Source organism: Leopardus geoffroyi, chromosome B2 (assembly GCF_018350155.1).
Source record: "Leopardus geoffroyi isolate Oge1 chromosome B2, O.geoffroyi_Oge1_pat1.0, whole genome shotgun sequence".
In the NCBI taxonomy this organism is placed as follows: domain Eukaryota; kingdom Metazoa; phylum Chordata; class Mammalia; order Carnivora; family Felidae; genus Leopardus; species Leopardus geoffroyi.
This window is the reverse complement of record NC_059332.1, coordinates 34,242,328-34,260,608: the sequence shown is the minus strand read 5'-3', so window position 1 is coordinate 34,260,608 and position 18,281 is coordinate 34,242,328. Positions and strand designations below refer to the sequence as shown.

The following is an 18,281-nucleotide window of genomic DNA, read 5'->3' as shown; positions in this document are numbered from 1 at the left end:
ATGAGAGTGCAGCCATGTGTGACGCTGGACGTGTGTGAGAGAGAGGCTGAGTGGGACATTCTGTGTGGGTGACACTGCGTGTGCGGGGGGTGTGCGCGTGACAGAACCGGCTAAAACCAGCGTGCGTGACTGCGTGTGAGGCTGGACTTGTATGCGAGGGAAGCCTTATGTGACATTGCCTGTGACTTTGTAACACTCGTGTGAGTGACCGACACCGTGTGTATGTGGGAGCCACCATGAACGACAGGCTCAGTGTGTGTGTGAAAGAAAGCCATGCACACGGTCTGTGTGTGTGAGTGGCCATCATGGGGGACGTGTTTTATGGAAGACCCAACAATGTGAGCCTCTGTCTGACACTGGATGGGATCCTGATGCTCAGAATACATGAGGGATGCTGCAATCGTTTGATGCCGTGTGTGTGTGTGTGTGTGTGTGTGTGTGTGTGTGTGTGATCAGCAGAATGAGCCACCTGCGTGATGTGTGATGCAGTGGTGTGACTACGTGTGTGTGGGTGTGAACAGCGTATGAAGGAGCCTCAGGTGTGTAGGAACTCTGATAGGCTGTGTGTGCCACTCTTCGTGACACATGACGAAAACTAGGACGGGACGTGGTGTGTGTGAGGAGAAGCCATCCTGACACAGTGCTGAGCGGCCGTCGTGATAAGGGGGTGGGAAAGAGGCGTGTAGGTGAACCAGAGCTCCAGACCCTGCCCGGGCAGTGCCGCGTGGCATGGGAAGCGCGGGGCGTGACTGAGGCGGCCTCTGTGCCTGGGCACTATCTGAGGTTGCTTGGGACCATAGAACAGTGTGGGTGACAACTGTCAGGGCTGTGCCAGGCACACCCCGGGTACTGTGTGTGATGAACTTGAGGGCCTGGGACCCTGATTCGTGGGGCGTCCGCATGGAGGAGCGTGAAAAAGATAACCGTCCGAAACAAAGAAGGAAAGTTCGTAAATGCCGCTGAATGGGGCACTTAAAAACGGTTCAAATGGTAAATGTGATGTTATGTATGGGTTACCACAGTAGAAAGTTTAAAAAGAAACAAAGGCTAGAGACGCAGGTAACAGTGACTGTGCGGGACAGTGGCTGGGGGGGGGGGGGGGGTTGGACAAGTATGCGCGTGAGAGGAGGACCAAGAGGAAGCCTGTGTGTGTTTATAGAGGACACTGTGACTCTCATAGTGGGGGGATTGGCCGAGGGACTGGTGGCAGCTCAGTGCGTGACGTCACGTGACACAGGGTACCAGGGGCCTGGGTGCAGGCAGGCTGAGGCGGGCCGTGGGCATGTGAATGGAGAACTGGGAAACCCACTTGCCCAAGCTACCCATTGGCTGCCTCCCTGCCCCTACCCACAAGCTGGATTCCTGGTCTTCGCTGCAGTGGGACAAGATGAGGAGACAGGGATGCCTGGCTGGCTCAGTCAGTGGAGCATGTGACTCTTGATCTCGGGGGTCATGGGTTTGAGTCCCACGTTGGGCATCAAGATTACTTAGTTAAAAAAAAAAAAAAAAAAAAGATGAGACAGGACAGAGTCCCAGAGTAGAGGTGAAGGGAGGTCTGGTCACTGGGCCCCTTCTCTCTGCAGAGGTTTGAGGTCGCTGAGACTCTACCTCCCACTCTCCTACACGGGTGGGGGGGGCGCAGTGCTGGGACAGCGAGGATCAGCTTTGGGGAAGGAAGCCTGGGGGGCTGCTTGCCCCCTCTGCACCCCAGGAAGCCTGTGCCCTGCATAGTGGGGGTGGGTGTAGAGAGTCTTGATTCCCAAATTGGAAGCACATTAATAAGCCGGAGAGAGGGGAGGAGGCCTCCCCACCTCCCTCCTAGGGCTCTGCAAATTGCTTCCTCCTGTAAAAATCTGTACCCTACTCCAGGGAGGAGGGTACTCCCTCCCCAGCCTGGCAGGGTGTGGCCACTTGGCCGGGTCCCTCAGGGGTCCTTGTGCTGGAGGTGGGGGAGGCAGACACCATCCCCCTCCTGCCCCCTCTGCAGTCCCAACCGGAGCATGGCTACTTCTAGGGTGGGAGCTTCTGGCAGCTGGAGAACAGCTGGCCCCGCTGTGGGGGCGGGTGAGAAGGAAGCAGGGAAAGGCAGAGGGGGTGGGGAGGTTCCCTTAGCCCTCATCAACTGCCCTCCCATCCTCAACCCCCTGGCGGGTCAGCCCAGCCCAGGGTTGGGGGTGGGAGATTGGGGGTGCAACTGCTGATTTCACTAAAATCCCTCTGCCTTTTGACCAATGTTCTCACTCCGAGTGAGAGCACGGGGAGGCCCTGTGGTCCCTGCAGAAGTGGACAGCGGCTGGCCTCTAATCCAGGAGGGTCACTGGGCTAGTTCGTCCTCCCAGTGGGGCTGGTATGGAAGGGAGGGGGCAGGGGGACGTGGGGACAACACCCACCTGCCTCGACTGGCGTTGTCTGAATCCCCAGTCAGGGCAGTCTGGGGGAGCTCTCTCCTCTCCTCCCTTGAAAGGGAGCTGTGGGCTGGGTGGTTTGGAGGCTGCGGGCCCCGTGGGGGTGGGGGCCTAGGGCCCGTGCGTGTGGCTGCCCAGCTCTGGCCTCCCATCACTGGAGCTGTCCAGCCAGTTATTCCAGCAATCTGGCCCCAGGGTGGGGAGTGGGCAGCAGGGTGCCCCTTATCTCCCCCAGGGCCCCAAAGCCTGCTCACCCAGCCTCCTAGCTCCTAGCTCCCAGCTCCCATCCCTGCCACCACCAGAGGCACCTCTGACCTCTGAAGGCTGAGGGCCCTGAGACAGTGGAAGCAGGAATGGCTGGTCAGACCGGGGGTAAAGGCAGTGGGCCACAGCCTGCAGTAGTAAAGGGCCACTGCAGAGGGAGATAGGAGGTGGTCTCTAAGAGGGACGGAGCAGATGGGACAGGAGTGGGATGCCCTGGACCTGGCCCTGTTGTGGCTTCCCTGCCACTCCTTCCTTCTAGGTCTGTCCTGAACTCTGGGTCTTTCTGTTGCCGGCTCCTCCCCTCCCTCCCTGCCTGACTGTGTCTGAGTTTATTGATATTTCCCCTCCCTGCCTCTCCCCCCCCCCCCCCCCAGCTGTGTGCCTCTGTCTCTCGGGATCTTGGTCTCTATCTGTCTGGGTCTGTTGGTCACTGTCTCTGGGTCCAGCTCTGTCTCTCTCTGGATCTCTCCTTCTCTGGGTCTCACTCCAAGGTTTTGTGGGGGTTTTGTCTCTTATTCTCTGGGACTCTCCTGTCTCCCTTGTCTGTCTTTCTTGTCTGTCTTTCTTGTCTATCTGTCTCTGTCTACTTTACCCCACCCCCAGACTCTTCCCAGGCTCCACCCCCTTGCCCCTCACTCAAGTCCTCCTCCCTGTCTCCCACCCCTCTTGGTGGCCCAGTCCCGCAGGCAGACGCCCTGGACGGCTGAGTGAGCACCAACAAGCAGCTGGGGGCTGCCATCCCTCCCCACCCCACTCTGCACAGCGGGGAGGAGACCCTGCCCCGGGCCACCTCTCACCCCAGGGCACCCCTCTCCATTCCTCCCTCCACCGTGCCTGAGTCCCACACGCGTCCAGCTTGTAGCCGTCTGAAGAGCCCGCAGCCCCGGAGCTGGGTCCCCAGTGATGTGAGGGTCCGAGGTTCGGTCCTCAACCCACAGCGGTAACTCTGGGAAGACCAGAGCAGCTGGCCTAGACTCCTGAGCGCTGCCCTAGGACAGAGACCCCAGCTCAGCCCCCTGCCTGGCGCAGCTGCCCGCTTGCCGACGTCCACGGGTGTGCCTCAGCCTGGGGGGTACGGACATTCTCATTTGGATGTCAGTCCAGGCACCCACACAGCATACCTGTGCGTGGCTGTGTGGGGCAGGGGTCACCTGTGGGCCCCTGTGTTGGCGCCTGTGCCCACAGGAGTGTTCCTAGAAAGTGAGCCTTGCCCGTGCCTATGAGCCAGCGGAAGGGACGGTGGTCCCCCTGTCTCCTTGACTCGTCCTTGCAGCCGCCCCCTGGGCTCCCCTCCCCCTCACCAGCTGCCAGCGGTCCCAGCCAGGGGCCGCCGCCCCGCCCCCCCAGTCTGTCCCAGCTCCCAAGCACTGCTGTGTTCGCCATATTTGGCCACAGTGCTCCTGCGGGGGGCGGGGCGGGGCTGACATCACCCCGAGAAGGGGGGGGGCCACCGCCTGGAAGAGGGGAGGCGGGCAGAGACTTGGGGGAGGCAGGAAAATTGCTGTAAAAAGTCTGGGGCTGCCAGGGCCCCCCATGCGCTGGGCCCCTGCTGCTCTGAGGGAGGCCTCAGGAAAGGATTTGGGGGGAAATGCGTTGAGGACTCTGTTGGGAGGGGTCTTAGCCCACTGAAGCCCCTCTTCTGCCTCCCCTCATAGCCTGTGGCAGTGTCGGATCTGGGAGGAGGCCCTGCATCTCAACTACCTCAATATGGGAGTCACTGGGTCTCCAGTTTTGAGTCTCTGCCCTCTCACATTTTTATTCCAAGAACGTGGCCTCAGGAGTTAAGGAGGGGATGGGGATATAACTTCCGGTGGGGAGAGACAGGCTGGGAGTAGAGGAGTTGGCCGTCTCACTGGTCAGGAGCATGGCTTCCTCTCTCCCTGGCCACCCCTCTGGTGTGGGAGAGCTGTTCCTCCTGGTCTTGGAGGCCTCACAGAAAGGGCTTCAGGAATATGGGTGTCCTTGAAGTTGCCCCAGCTACTTGGGCTGGGGGGGAGGCCCCTGGTCTGGACCCCACTGGGTGGGCTCAGAGCGGTTGCCATGACAGCTGGGCCTCCTTTCTGGCTCAAGGTGGTGAGGCTTCTCAGCTTCATCCCCTTGATTAAGGGACTGAAGCCAGATTGCCTATGCTCAGAGCCCAGCTCCAGCACTTACTAGCTGTGTGTCTGACAAGTTGCTTAACCTCTCTGTTCTTTGGTTTCCTCATCTGTAAAGTGGGACTAGTAATAGTCTCTACCCCATGGGTTATTTTGAGGATTAAATGAATCAATGCGTGTAAAATCCCAGAACGGTGCCTGCCATATAACAGGTGCTCTCATTAGTAGTCTTTTTTTTTAATATTAATGTTTATTATTTAAAAAAAATTTTTTTTAGTGTTTATTTTTGTGTGTGAGAGAGAGACAGAGCACAAGCAGGGAAGCGGTAGAGAGAGAGGGAGACACAGAATCCGAAGCAGGTTCCAGGATCCGAGCTGTCAGCACAAAGCCCAACATGGGACTCGAACCCACGAACCGTGAGATCATGACCTGAGCTGAAGTCAGACGCTTAACTGAAGTCAGACGCTTAACTGATGGAGCCCCCCCAGGCGCCCCTCATTAGTAATCTTAAGTCTATATCCTTCTGACATTCAGGCCTCCTAGGCCCTCCCCATCCTTTGCCACTAGCCACACTCTTCAAGCCTCCCTAAACAGGTGGCCCCGCAGAGAGGACCCTCTACCCATTTGGCAGGACTTGGAATTCTTGTCTGAGGGGAAAGAATTCTCTTCCTTGGCTGCAGAGGGGTCTCCACATCTCTTTCCTACCCTACCCACCCCCCCGCTTTCCCTGCAGGCCAGAGCAAAGTCCTTGGATGTAGCCGTCTTGGGCTCCAAGGCTCCCAGGACCCTGATAATGCATTGGCCATGCAGAGTCTGAGGCTGAAGGGGGTTGGGGGTGAGCCTTGGAGCTGTGTGTGTTGGGGGCACTGCCGGGTGCGGTCTAAGTTAATCACCCAGTCTGGCGTGTGCAGGGAACTCAGAGTTTACAGAGCCCTGGCCCATCTGCAATGTGGGCCAGGGCAGGGGCAGGCGTGTGGGTGGTTTATGGGCTGCTGTGGGGCCGGGAGGTGCAGGAACAGGAAGTGGGACGGAGGAGCCAGTGGGGTTGAGCAAGGCTGTTGGCCAGGCACCTTCTCAGCTGCTCCCTTGCCAGCCAGCATCCCTCCCTCCTCGCAATTCCTGGGACAGTCCCAGCCCCCATGTTTAGGTTCCTTGTGAGTTATCTTTTAGGGAAGTCAAAACCACACCCTTCCTGGGTCAGGGACCCTCCCCATCCCGCATAATGGGTCTTCAGCAGGGTTGCACTGGGGCAGGGGGAGATTGAGGAGGTGAGGGGGGGGGGGGTCCCTGGCTGTGGATGCCCAAGACCCGAGGAGGAGCAGGCAGAGTCAGAGCCGAGCAGCCCCTCTGAGAGCTGCAGACACACCGGGCCCCACTCCTGTTTCTCCTCTCCACTCGTCACGATGCCTTTGGCAGCCGCATAACCTTGGGAGCCTCAGTCTCTCATCTGAATAATGGGCACCAGTCCTTGCCCTCCCTGCCTTAGCTTTGAGGATTAAATGAATATGAATGTGCTTCTTCCCCACAAAAGTGCCGTGCAGATATAGGCATTATTATTGTTGTTTTCGATCACCACCAAGACTATGTCTCGCGTGTTTTATGAGTCAGGCATTGGGGGTTGGTACTTTGTCATGATCTCATTTCCCTCACAACCTCAAGGAGACCTTTTCCTTGTCTTATAGGACCGAAAGCTCAGAGAGGTGATGTAGCTCGGTCAAGGTCACACAGCGCTGAACAGGCATCACCTCTGGTTACCTCCACCCTGCCCTGGAGCACCTGCCCCTGGGGTGGGGGATTGCTGTGATCTGGGAGAAGCCTGGCCCTAACTCCTCTGTGTCTGCCCCACAGGCTCCGGCTGCCCAGCGGGCTCAGGCCCAGAGCCCAGAGCAACCAGCACAATAGCGTCCAACAGCTGGAATGCCAGCAGCAGCCCCGGGGAGGCCCGGGAGGATGGGCCCGAGGGCCTGGACAAGGGGCTGGACAACGACGCGGAGGGTGTGTGGAGCCCCGACATCGAGCAGAGCTTCCAGGAGGCCCTGGCCATCTACCCGCCCTGCGGCCGCCGCAAGATCATCCTGTCAGACGAGGGCAAGATGTACGGTGCGTGCGGGGAGGCACAGGGACACTGGACAGGACCAGAGAGGTGGCCTGGCCCTCCCTGGCACCTCCCCCTGCTCTCTGCCCCCTCACCCAACCGGTTTGGCGAAGTCCTGTGAGGCCGCCAGCCTGCCACGGGCGAGTCTGGGCGTGTAAGCCTGTGTGTCTGGATCCTCCTCATAAACAAGCCAGGCTCGCCCCCTCCACCAGAGTGAGGCCCACACCTTGACACCCCCGGCGGCTCCTCCTCTCCTCCCCCTGCTGGCCTACAGGTTTCAGGGTGACTCAGTGGACACAGGAAACTGGGTCAGTCCAGTGTGCTCCAGGCTAGGCCTGGGACAAGGTCTTTCCCCACAGAGGGTGGGGAAGCCCCAGGGTAAGACCTGGGGTGTCCTACTGGCGAGTTCCCTCCAGTTCCTGGGTGTGGGATGGGGGCGCTGCGCGCTGGTGGGAGGCCGCGCGGCGACAGGGGCCTGGGTTAGGAAGAGGGCTGGAGAGACCAGGAGACGCCTTCATTCCTCAGACCACCTCCCAAGTGTCTCCTGCTCTCCTGGCCTGCTCTCTGCCACCTTGCCCATCCCTTGCCTCCAGAAGGGAGTGTCCCCCTCTTGTCCAGCCCCGAGAGGGCTCTCCCAGAGCTGCATTTTTGGGATAACTCAACCCTTCTGGGCCTGGCTCCTTGCCGGCTCCCTCCAACCCTCCCTGACGGGCTATGGCTGACTGAGGCAAGCCCTCAGCCCATCCCCTCCCAGCATCCATGACCATGACGGGGGCCAGGAAGGAGACAGCTGGGCCAAGTGGTAAGGACTGCAGTGTCCCTTGTCCCCACCCTCTGTGCCATGCTCGCCCTAGCCCCAGAGCCCACTCGTGGGCAGGCAGATGTTCCAGAGCGCTTCCATAGGGCGGGGGCTGCCTGTCCCTACTGCTACCTCCCAGATGGCTGGGGCAGCCCCACAGGGTATTTTTAGACAGGGCGGAGGGAGTGGGGTGGAGAGGGGCAGGCAGGAAGGGAGGGGCAGTGGGGCTGGTTCTGTCATGGAAGAGGAATTTGGAGAATGTGGCCCTTCTGGGGAGGTGATGGGGTTGGGGGCCAGGGAGCCTGGATTTGGGGGATAAAAGGTATTGGCTAAGCATTTGCCGGCATCTCAACAAGTCAGGAGAGACACTGGTAAGCCACGTCATGGCGGTGACAGGCTCGAGGACACAGTGATGTGCTCAGTGACATCTTGACACAGGCTGTCAGGGTAGAAGGTGTGGTGGAGACCATCGGGTCCTTCCTGCCTCTTTCACCAGAGAAGGAGAGGGACTTGTCCAGGGTCTCTCCTCATGGCAAGGACAGCTAGGACAGGAGCCTATCCAGAACTCCATCAGACGCCCTTGGGGACGTGTGCCACCTGCGGCAGGCCTCACTCACACGTGAACACTGGTGACAGGCACCGGGAGGAAGGAAGTGCTGCTGGGGCTAGGAGTGAGCGGCCCAGCTGTCCTGCTGCACTTTGGCCGCACCTGCCCCTGTCTGTCTTCGGGGAAACCTGTCAGGCGGCCTGACATTGCCCCACCTTCCTCCTCCCACCCTGTTGCCCCCTACTCACTCCCCCAGGGCAGTGCGGGGAGCACCTGGGACTCCCCCTACCCTCCGTCTGCCCCGCTCGTGCCCTTGGGGGGCGGCTGGAGTGAAGAGGGTCCGGGGAGGGAACAGAAGAGCAGCGTTGGGGGAGAGGCCTGTGGGTTTCCCAGCTTGGGGCGGGGAAGGGCGGGTCTTGGCCTCTCTTCATTCTTCTCTCACCCCAATCCAGGTCGAAATGAGTTGATTGCGCGCTACATCAAACTGAGGACGGGGAAGACGCGGACGAGAAAACAGGTAGGGAGACACAGGTGCTGCATCCCCGCTGCCCACACACACTCCCCAGGCCGCTCTTGCCGCTGTCGTAGAGAAAGGGGCACTGTCCTCTCTGACCGGCCACCACCACCGCAACCTGAGTGACCTCCGAGAAGCCCCGTGGGGCAGCCTCAGCGGTGCGTGGTCACCGCCCTGAGTGGCCCACTGACCAGCCAGCGAGACAGACGGTTGCAGTGACAGGAGTGCGGAGCAGGGCGGCACGGCCAACAAAAGAGTGTGGGCGAGTGGACAGGGTCTGACCTGGACCGGGCAGGGGAAGGGAGGAGGGGGGCCGCCGAGGCTTTCTGGAGGAGGTGTCGCCCAAGATGCATTTTTAAGTAGGAACTTAGGATTTAGGCAGGCAGAAGAAGGGGAAAGGATTCTGCTAGGCTGAGGAAGTTGGATAGACGTATAATAATTGGGAACCCATACAGGGCTTACTCTATATTAATGTATTTATTCCTCACAGTAACCTTATGAGGTGGGTATAGTAATTACCTCCATTTTACAGGTGAGAAAACTGAGTTATGGGGAAGATAAGTAACTTCCTCAAGGTCACATGGCTGGTAGGGGGTGGACCCCGGACTGAACCCACCGGGCAGGAAAGAGCCCCCAGTCAGCAGCGCGGTGGGTGGGGAGAGGGGCGGGAAGAGCCGAGGATGGTGGCTGGAGGCCTGAGGGACAGGTTTCCCCTCCGGGCAGCTGGGTCCACGGAAGGGAATAGAACAGGGAGTGGCAGGTGGCAGCTGTCGAGGAATGTTGGCCCTGGAGCAGCTGGGGCAGCGGATCAGGGAGGGCCAGGCAGAGGCAGGGACCTAGATCCACAGCGATGGTGGCCTGGGTAGTGGCAATGGTGAGGGTAGTGGTGGCAGCATGGAGAGATGATCGGGTGGCTCCCCGGGCCAGGGAGGGCAGCTGTGTGCTGACGGGAGCCCTGAAAGGGAGCTGGTTGGGGTGGGTTCCGTGTGGGGTGCCTGGGAGAGAGGCAGGCTGGGCGCACAGACAGGAGGACCGGAAGCCGCCTCTGATCCTCAGCTCTTCTAACCTCCCTGTCTGGTGGGGTTTGGACCTTGCACCCACCTCCCCGGATCCCCATGTGCATATGACAGAGCTGACCTGTCCCATCCTGTTGTCTCAAAGGAAGGTTTTGAGTCCACCCCCTCAGTGTGGGAGCAGGAACCTCCCTCGTTTATTCAGGCATTTATTATTTTTCTAAAAATTGTTTTTAATGTTTATTTTTTAGAGAGAGAGAGAGAGAGACAGAGTGTGAGTGGGGGAGGGGCAGAGAGAGAGAAGGAGACAATCTGAAGCAGGGCCCAGGCTTTGAGCTGTCAGCACAGAGCCCGATGTGGGGCTCGAACTCGCAAACTGTGAAGTCATGACCTGGGCGGAAGTCGGACACTTAACCGACTGAGCCATCCGACACTTAAACGCCCCTGTTCAGGCCTTTATTAACCACTTTCCCTGGGCCAGTTCATACTGAACCGCATTTACTCATTTAGCGAATCAGTGAGCTACTACTTACTATGTTCTAGGCATGAGGGATACAGCAGGGAACCAGGCAGACAAGGGCCCTGTTCCCAGGGGCCTGGGACTGACTGTCAGAGGTGCTGGCTAATCATGCCCCCAAGTTCAGATACCCTCGCCGCTACCTGCAGGGAAGGGGTACTTTGCCTCTCAGGCTCTTCCTCTGCCATTAAATTAGCTATTATGTGAAGACACTTAGAACAGAGTGGGCACTGTAGAAGAATTTGCTGCTGCTATTGCTGTTATTATTCTGTCTTTATAAGCAGAAAGCCAGGGCTCCTGACTGGCTGAGTTGGAGGAACATGTCACTCTCTTTTTTTTTTTTTTTTTTTTTTTTTCATTTATTTTTTAGAGAGAGAGCACAAGCGGAGGAGGGGCAGAGAGAGGGGGACAGAGTATCCAAAGTGGGACTCGAGCCCACAAACCGTGAGATCATGACCTGAACAGAAGTCGGATGCTCAACCAACTGAGCCCCCCCGGTGCCCCTAAGAACTTGTGACCCTCGATCTCAGGGTTGTGACTTTAAGTCCCATGTTGGGTGTAGAGCTAACTTAATTTTTTAAAAAAAGACTAAACAGAAAGCCATTGCAGACACATTGCAGACAGTGAGAAGGGCACTGTCTCCTGCCTCACCGGAAGAAATGTTTATAGGAACGTGTTTGTCAGAGTGGGAAGGGGTCAAGGGACCTTTAGGCTCAGTCCCTTTGACCTGAGGTGTAGGGACGGTAGTAGAGCCTCTTGATTCAGAGGAACATTGTACCTGCTCCTGGCCAGGTATCCCAGGAAGGCTGGCTGTACGATGATGTGTTACAGGCCAGCTGGTGGCAAGCTCAGAATTTAAAAATTTGGTCATTTTTCAAGGGTAGCATTCCTCTAACTTGATTCTTTCCTAGAATTCTGATGTCTAATATCTCTGTAAAAGAGGACCCATCTCTTATGAGTTTGAGCCCCACGTTGGGTGTGGAGATTACTTAAGAAAATAAAATTTAGGTTGCCTGGGTGGCCCAGTCAGTTGAGCGTCTGACCCTTGATTTTGGCTGTGATCATGAGCTCATGGTTTGTGGATTGGCGCTCCACATCAAGCTGTACGCTGAGCCAGCTTGGAATTTTCTCTCTCCCTCTCTCTCTGCCCCTTCCCTGCTTGTGCTTGCGTGCTCTCAGTCTCTCTCAAAATAAATAAATGGACAATAAACTAACAAAATAAAATAAAATAAAATCTTAAAAAAATAGATGTATGGATGGATAGATAGATAAGACAGACAGACCCATCCTATGGTTGTGAGGACTAAGCATGTCTTTATGTGTTGCAAAGAGCAACCAGATGACAGGCAGGGGCTTTCTTTGGTTGTTTTTATTTTACTTTTGGTTTAAAAATGTGGTTTTAGGGTTTTTACAGACACATACAGCAATTAATAGCAAGTACAATGCCTCCACATTGAAAAAACAGCTAAGCATTATATTAGGATTAAGTTCCATGTGACTTCCAGCTGTCACCGAGTTGAGCATTCGGCGGTGGTCCTCTGTGCTAAGGGTCCAGAGAATCCTGGCAGCACAGCTTGGCGGGAAGTGGGCTCTGGACTCAGGCCACCTCGGTTCAAATCCCAGCTCTAGCCCCCAGCTGTGTGACCTTGGATAAGCTGCTTCACCTCTCTGTGCTTTGGTTTCATCATCTGTAACTCGAGGGATGATGTGAGTACTGACTTGTCCGTGTCGCTATGAAGGTCAGATGAGGGAGGTGTGAAATGCTGACAGCAGCAATAGCTGTGCCCACGAAACATCACTTATTGTCATGATATGGAGTGATCAGTAATCTCGCCGGACACGTGTCTGATTGCTGTGCACGGTGAGGCAGCACGAGGAACACCCAGCCTGGGCCCTAACCCAGTAGCAGAGGGCTACCTGGCATCATAACAGTAACTTGCGGTATATGATTAAAAAGAAAAAGAAACGGTTTCTTTGTGGGGATGAAAACAACTTGCAAAGAAAGCCCACAGCCATTGCTGATAATGCCTGTGTGAAGCATCCTGGAAGGATCCATGTGTCCCCTTGTGTTTCGTGGGAAAACAGTGACCTTTAGGTTCTCTCAGGCTTAGGGTTAGACCCTTGTAATACACTGGAGAAGAAATGCTATTAAGGGCACCTACTGTGTGTGTGTGTGTGTGTGTGTGTGTGTGTGTGTGTGTAGATATATATATGCCCATATATTTGTCCAAGGAGAAGGAAGGTATGTTGGGGGAGGAAGCTGATGAGCAAAGCAGGAGCAGAGCCAGGCCTGGTTTTATAGGCTGGCAAGCTGTTGGGGTTGACACAGGATGTAAGCAGTGGTACAGGGGGAGATCTTTCATAGAGGATATGGCCTCGATGTATAATCTGATGGCCCACAGGAGCATTATGGCCATTGGTGATGACAATCAGAAAAAAGTCTCAGGGTACCTGGCTGGCTAGTCAGTAGAGCATGTGACCTCATCACAGGGTCACGAGTTCAAGCCCCACATTGGGTGCAGAGATTACTTAAATACATACATATGTACATACATACATAAATCTGTTTTAAAAAGAGAAAGGGGCACCTGGGTGGCTCAGTCGGTTAAACATCTGACTTTGGCTTAGGTCATGATCTCACATTTCTTGAGTTCAAGTCCCATATCGATAGGGCTCTGTGCTGACAGCATGGAGCAGCTTTGGATCCTCTGTCTCCCTCTCTCTGTCCCTCCTGCTCTCTCTCTCTCTCTCTCTCTCAAAAATAAATCAACATTTAAAAAAAAGAGAGAGAAACTGTCTCCTCTGAAGACATCAGAGAGAAAAAGTCATCCTGTTTTGGAAAAATAAAAAGATACCCTTCTGGGTTAGAGGCAGCCCTACTCCAGGGCACATAACTTGAGCCGCAGACCTTGGGCTGGATTTTAGTCCTTGCTGATTGATTGATTGATATAAAATGTTTTTTATGTTTTTTTGTTTTGTTTTGTTTTGTTTTGTTTTTTTGAGAGAGAGACAGAGCATGAGCAGGGGAGGGGCAGAGAAAAAGGGAGACGCAGAATCAGAATCAGAAGCAGGCTCCAGGCTCAAAGCTGTCAGCACAGATCTTGCCTGACGCAGGGCTTGAACCTATGAACCTTGAGACCATGACCTGAGCCAAAGTCGGATGTTTAACTGACTGAGCCATTCAGGTGCCCCAAGTCCTTGCTGACTTAGGTTCTCTTGTGCAGTGATCAACCTATACAACTGTACATGGTGGTCCTGGAGGCTACCATAGGCTCTTGATCAAAACAGGGCCAAGAAGAGAGCAAAGAACTGGCAGGGCTCAGGGTCCCATAGTTTCCCCCACTTCCATTTGGCCCCAGAGTCGAGGGCTGGGGTGCTCCTTGCCCATGGCCGCCCCATGCCGTGCCTCCTCACTCTCTGTGTTTTCCTCTCTGACGGGGCGCGGGGCGGCCCCTAGGTGTCCAGCCACATACAGGTTCTAGCTCGGAAGAAGGTGCGGGAGTACCAGGTTGGCATCAAGGTATGTTGGGCGCCTGACTAGGGCCTCCAGTCCCTCCTCGGCACCTCCACCGCTATCTCCGCGCAGCTCAGGCCTCTGCCTCGGCGGGCTCTCTGGCCCCTCTGTGCCTCTTTTCTGGCTGAAGCTCTGTTCTTGCCTCTTCCTCTGCCCTTTCTGCTCTTTTTCTCTCTTTCTTTCTCTTTCTACAGGTCTCTAGCCACTTGCAGGTTCTAGCCAGGCGGAAATCTCGAGAGATTCAGTCCAAGCTGAAGGTAGGGGGTCCCCGCCTTTTGGCCCGGTCTGCTGTTTTCTGAGACCAGCCCAGGGCAGACAGGTGGCTGAAGAGTATGGAGGGGTGGAGGGTGTCTCAGAAACACAAACAGCAGCATGAAGTCTAAAGGCCACTTCAGGCTACAGAGGGCCACAGCCTCTGGAAACTAGGCAGAAGCCCAGGGGGACCGCCAGCCCTACAATGAGGGAGAGGAAGACCATCTGGGGGCCACTGCGGCTCACATCTCTTCTTCGTTTTCCTTTTTCTCCTTCCTCCTAATTGCTGCTTGTTAATTGCATGGGGCCTTCGGTGGGCAGGGGGGAGACACGGGGGCATCGGCTGGCAGAGCTGTTGTGGTGGGCATGGCTGTTCCTTGCATTGGACGCTCAATCCTGATGCTCAATCCTGACTGCCTTACGGCTGAGGATCCCAGAGCATAGGGCTCATGGCCCCTGTAGGCTGTGCCTTCCCCTTACTTCATAGCTGCCCAGCAGACTAAGCCTGCCGCTCTAGGCCCCATGCCTGTATCACAGCTCCAGAGGACCTGGGCAGCCCCCCAGGGCACCAGCTTGGTCCACCATCTAGGTCTCCAGCATGCCCTCCCTCATTCTGCTCTTTCCAGGGCACGCCCACTGGCAAGCTCTCGCTCTGGGTAGCAGTGGGGTGGGGTGAGGGTCCACAGCGGCCTCTGAGCTCCCTGGGGTTCCTCAGACCCGAGAGCCAGGTGGCCGTTGAGCGGAGGAGGGTGAGAAGACAGGTCCCCACCCTACATGGCCCTCATGTGTGCCTCTTCTAATCCACCTCCCTCTCCTTCACAGGCCATGAACCTGGTAAGTAGCCTGCCCCTCCCCAGGGTGGGAGATGGGGGGAGAGCATCTAATACAGGATCTTCAAATCATGAATTGTGAAATCAATTGAGTAGGTTGCGACCAGCATGCTTTGCAAATGAACACTGATAGTGGTTCTCAAACTTGAGCCTGCATCAGAATCGCCTGGAGGGCTGGTTGAAGACAGATTTCTGGACTTCACCCTCAGGGTTTCTGATTCAGTGGGTCTGGGCTGAGGCCTGAGAATTTGCATTTCTAACAAGCTTCCAGGTGATCCTGGTGCTGTTGGTTCATGGACCACACTTTGAGAACCGCTGATGAAACAGAATAGAAAATATGAGTGCATGGCACACAGCATAAGGGGAAGCGTTTGGGTATATACTGGGTTACAGAATAAAGTAAAATTATTTCTCACCCCAAGGATTATGCTCAGAGGGGTGATGGACACTTAGGAGACCGGCCCAGGTGGGGGCTGGGACTCCCCTGAGCCCGCATAGCAGAGCCCTGAGGGCCTGGGAGGGGCCCTGAGGCAAACCCCAACCCTGTCTCTGGCCTGGCCTCACACTGCCTCCCCCCTCCCCAGGACCAGGTCTCCAAGGACAAAGCCCTCCAGAGCATGGCATCCATGTCATCCGCCCAGATTGTCTCCGCCAGCGTCCTACAGAACAAGTTCAGCCCACCCTCCCCTCTGCCCCAGGCCGTCTTCTCCACTTCCTCACGGGTACAGGGGGCCTGGGAGGTGGGGCTGAGGTGAGGGAGTGCCTTCAGGGCTGGGCTGCGGTGGGGGTCGTGGATGCTGAGGGGCCGCTGGGCTTTGTCCCATCTCTGCAGTTCTGGAGCAGCCCCCCTCTCCTGGGACAGCAGCCTGGACCCTCTCAGGAGTGAGTATTGTGGCACATCCTTCCCACACCCTCGTCCCTGGCAGTCATCTTCCCCTTTGATCAGGGTTCCAGCAACAGCTGGGCCAAGTTTTAATGCGAAAACAGAGGATGGAGAGCACCAGCAAGAGAGCAGTGCATCTGTCTATTCATTCATGTGTGTGTTCACTCATCAACCCACTCACCCACTTGTCGCCTGTCCTTCAGCTCCTCCTCATTCAGTTGCTCTCCCAGTCGGTCCCCTAGTCAGCACGTCAGGTAGTCGAGTGAACTCGGTTCCCTCAATTCTAAGAGGACTTTCATCCTCAGGCACACCCTCAGTTTAATGAGCAGCTCAGGGTGGGGTCAAAAGGCTACATTAAATGTGCACATCAGTTGTGAGACACAGCAGGATATCACAAATGCTAAAATGCGGAGAAGACAAAAAGCTGGTGAGTTAGCTTGTCAGCATGCATTTCTGGGCCTTTGCAGAAAGGCTGGGTGGCTCCCTATTGAGACCAGATGAGACTCCAAGTGACTGGACCAGGTGGAAGGTGGGCTTAGGGGTGACCCTCTAACCAGGCTGTGCTCCTCCTGTCTGCAGCATCAAGCCCTTTGCACAACCAGCCTACCCCATCCAGCCGCCCCTGCCGCCAACGCTCAGCAGTAAGTTCCCCACACAACATTGCCACCGACTCCCCTCTGCCCCTCCCCATCTGCTGAGAAGAGCGGGGGGGGGGGGGGGGGTGCAGCAAGGCTGTGCCTGTGTTTACACTGGGAGGGAGAAGTGGGTGGTGTCTATAGGGGATTGGTACAGGAATAGGCCCCTCACCTTTTATAGTGTTGCTTCCAGAACTCTGCTACTAACTAGTACACACCAACAAAAATACAACATTTATATATGTATATGTGTATGTGTGTGTGTGTGTGTGTGTGTGTATATATATAAAATTCTCGTGTGGAAACACACCAACATCTTAACAGAATTTCACTCTCTCTAGGTGTTGGTATCCTGGGTAATTTTTACTCTCCCTATTTAAAGAATTTTTTATTCATTTAAGTAATCTCTACATCCAATGTGGGGCTCGAACCCATGACTCCGAGATCAAGTCATATGCTCTTCTGAGTCAGCCAGGCACCCCTATTTTTCCCTTTTTTACTTGCCTGCATTTTCTGTTTGAATACACGTTAATAGTGATATAAAAATTCCACTGCTATGTACTACTGGGGCCACTGCAAACAGTTGTGCAGGTTGTACACTGTGCAAGAAGCCGTGGAAAGGGAGTCAAACTCCAACCCGTGTTCCTACCCAAAAGGGGTGCCATTTTCTAGTTTGCACAATGCTCTGCACAGCTGGAGGCGGCTCTATGTGTAACCACGCACACACAGCCATGCAGATGAGGGTCCATCTCGCTCTCCCAGGTTACGAGCCCCTGACCCCGCTCCCCCCAGCTGCTGCCTCTGTGCCCGTGTGGCAGGACCGCACCATCGCTTCCTCCCGGCTGCGGCTCCTCGAGTATTCTGCCTTCATGGAGGTGCAGCGAGACCCCGACACGGTAATGTGGCTGGGGGTGGGGGTGGGGGTGAGGGTTTGTGCAAACATGGAGAGACCCTGGCGTGGCGGTCCAGGGCCACGGCTCAGGGTCCTGGGGTGGGGAAGCCACAGGGCGGCTCTGTCCCGTGCAGCTCTCAGGCCTGCACACTTGAGTGCTCTCCTGACCCAGTACTGGGCCCTCCCCACAGTACAGCAAACACCTATTTGTGCACATCGGCCAGACGAACCCTGCCTTTTCGGACCCGCCTCTGGAGGCCGTCGACGTGCGTCAGATCTATGACAAGTTCCCAGAGAAAAAAGGGGGACTGAAGGAACTCTATGAGAAGGGGCCCCCTAATGCCTTCTTCCTTGTCAAGTTCTGGGTGAGCTGCCCTCTCTGCTCCCACCAACCCCTGCCCCCCAGATGTGCAGCGTACCTGGGTCCCCCTGCTGACCCCTGACCCTGCCCTCTCTCCCTGTGGGCAGAGTGCTGGGGACGGGTCCTTGGGCGAAACACTGGTGTGGCAGGCCCAGAAGCCTCCCTCTGGCCTCCGCCCCTCCTGACACCACGCTCGCTTCCCCCCGTCTAGGCCGACCTCAACAGCACCATCCAGGAGGGCCCAGGAGCCTTCTACGGGGTCAGCTCCCAGTATAGCTCGGCCGATAGCATGACCATCAGCGTCTCCACCAAGGTGTGCTCCTTTGGCAAGCAAGTGGTGGAGAAGGTGGAGGTGAGTGGGGGCCCAGGGTGGCACGGTGGGGCCGGGAGCAGGCACGCCGGGTGACGCCCTCCTCGTGGCCTTCCGCAGACGGAGTATGCCAGGCTGGAGAACGGGCGCTTCGTGTACCGCATCCACCGCTCCCCCATGTGCGAGTACATGATCAATTTCATCCACAAGCTGAAGCACCTGCCGGAGAAATACATGATGAACAGCGTCCTGGAGAACTTCACCATCCTGCAGGTGTGGGGGGTGGGGGGCAGCCGGGGAATGGGGGGCACGGGGGCCTCAAAGTGGGGGTGGCCAGACCCGTCGCTCAGGTGA

General features: G+C 56.4%; 1 protein-coding gene across 12 annotated transcripts in view; it reads left to right on the top strand.

Annotated features, from left to right (window-relative positions):
* The window catches only part of LOC123609612 (tubby-related protein 1-like), a 39,719-nt gene that overhangs the window by 17,167 nt on the left and 4,271 nt on the right, over positions 1–18,281 (top strand). For 6 of the 12 annotated variants that reach the window (XM_045500744.1, XM_045500753.1, XM_045500745.1 and 3 more), the window contains 11 exons: positions 6,614–6,865; positions 8,659–8,723; positions 13,708–13,770; positions 14,839–14,850; positions 15,431–15,568; positions 15,679–15,728; positions 16,309–16,370; positions 17,127–17,260; positions 17,448–17,621; positions 17,829–17,969; positions 18,048–18,200. In XM_045500744.1, coding sequence (XP_045356700.1) covers positions 6,614–6,865; positions 8,659–8,723; positions 13,708–13,770; positions 14,839–14,850; positions 15,431–15,568; positions 15,679–15,728; positions 16,309–16,370; positions 17,127–17,260; positions 17,448–17,621; positions 17,829–17,969; positions 18,048–18,200 — 1,244 coding nt within the window. Of the gene's footprint in view, positions 1–6,613; positions 6,866–8,658; positions 8,724–13,707; positions 13,771–13,958; positions 14,022–14,838; positions 14,851–15,430; positions 15,569–15,678; positions 15,729–16,308; positions 16,371–17,126; positions 17,261–17,447; positions 17,622–17,828; positions 17,970–18,047; positions 18,201–18,281 lie in introns of those variants that run through there. The other 6 variants (XM_045500743.1, XM_045500750.1, XR_006717858.1 and 3 more) reach the window with 6 other exon arrangements.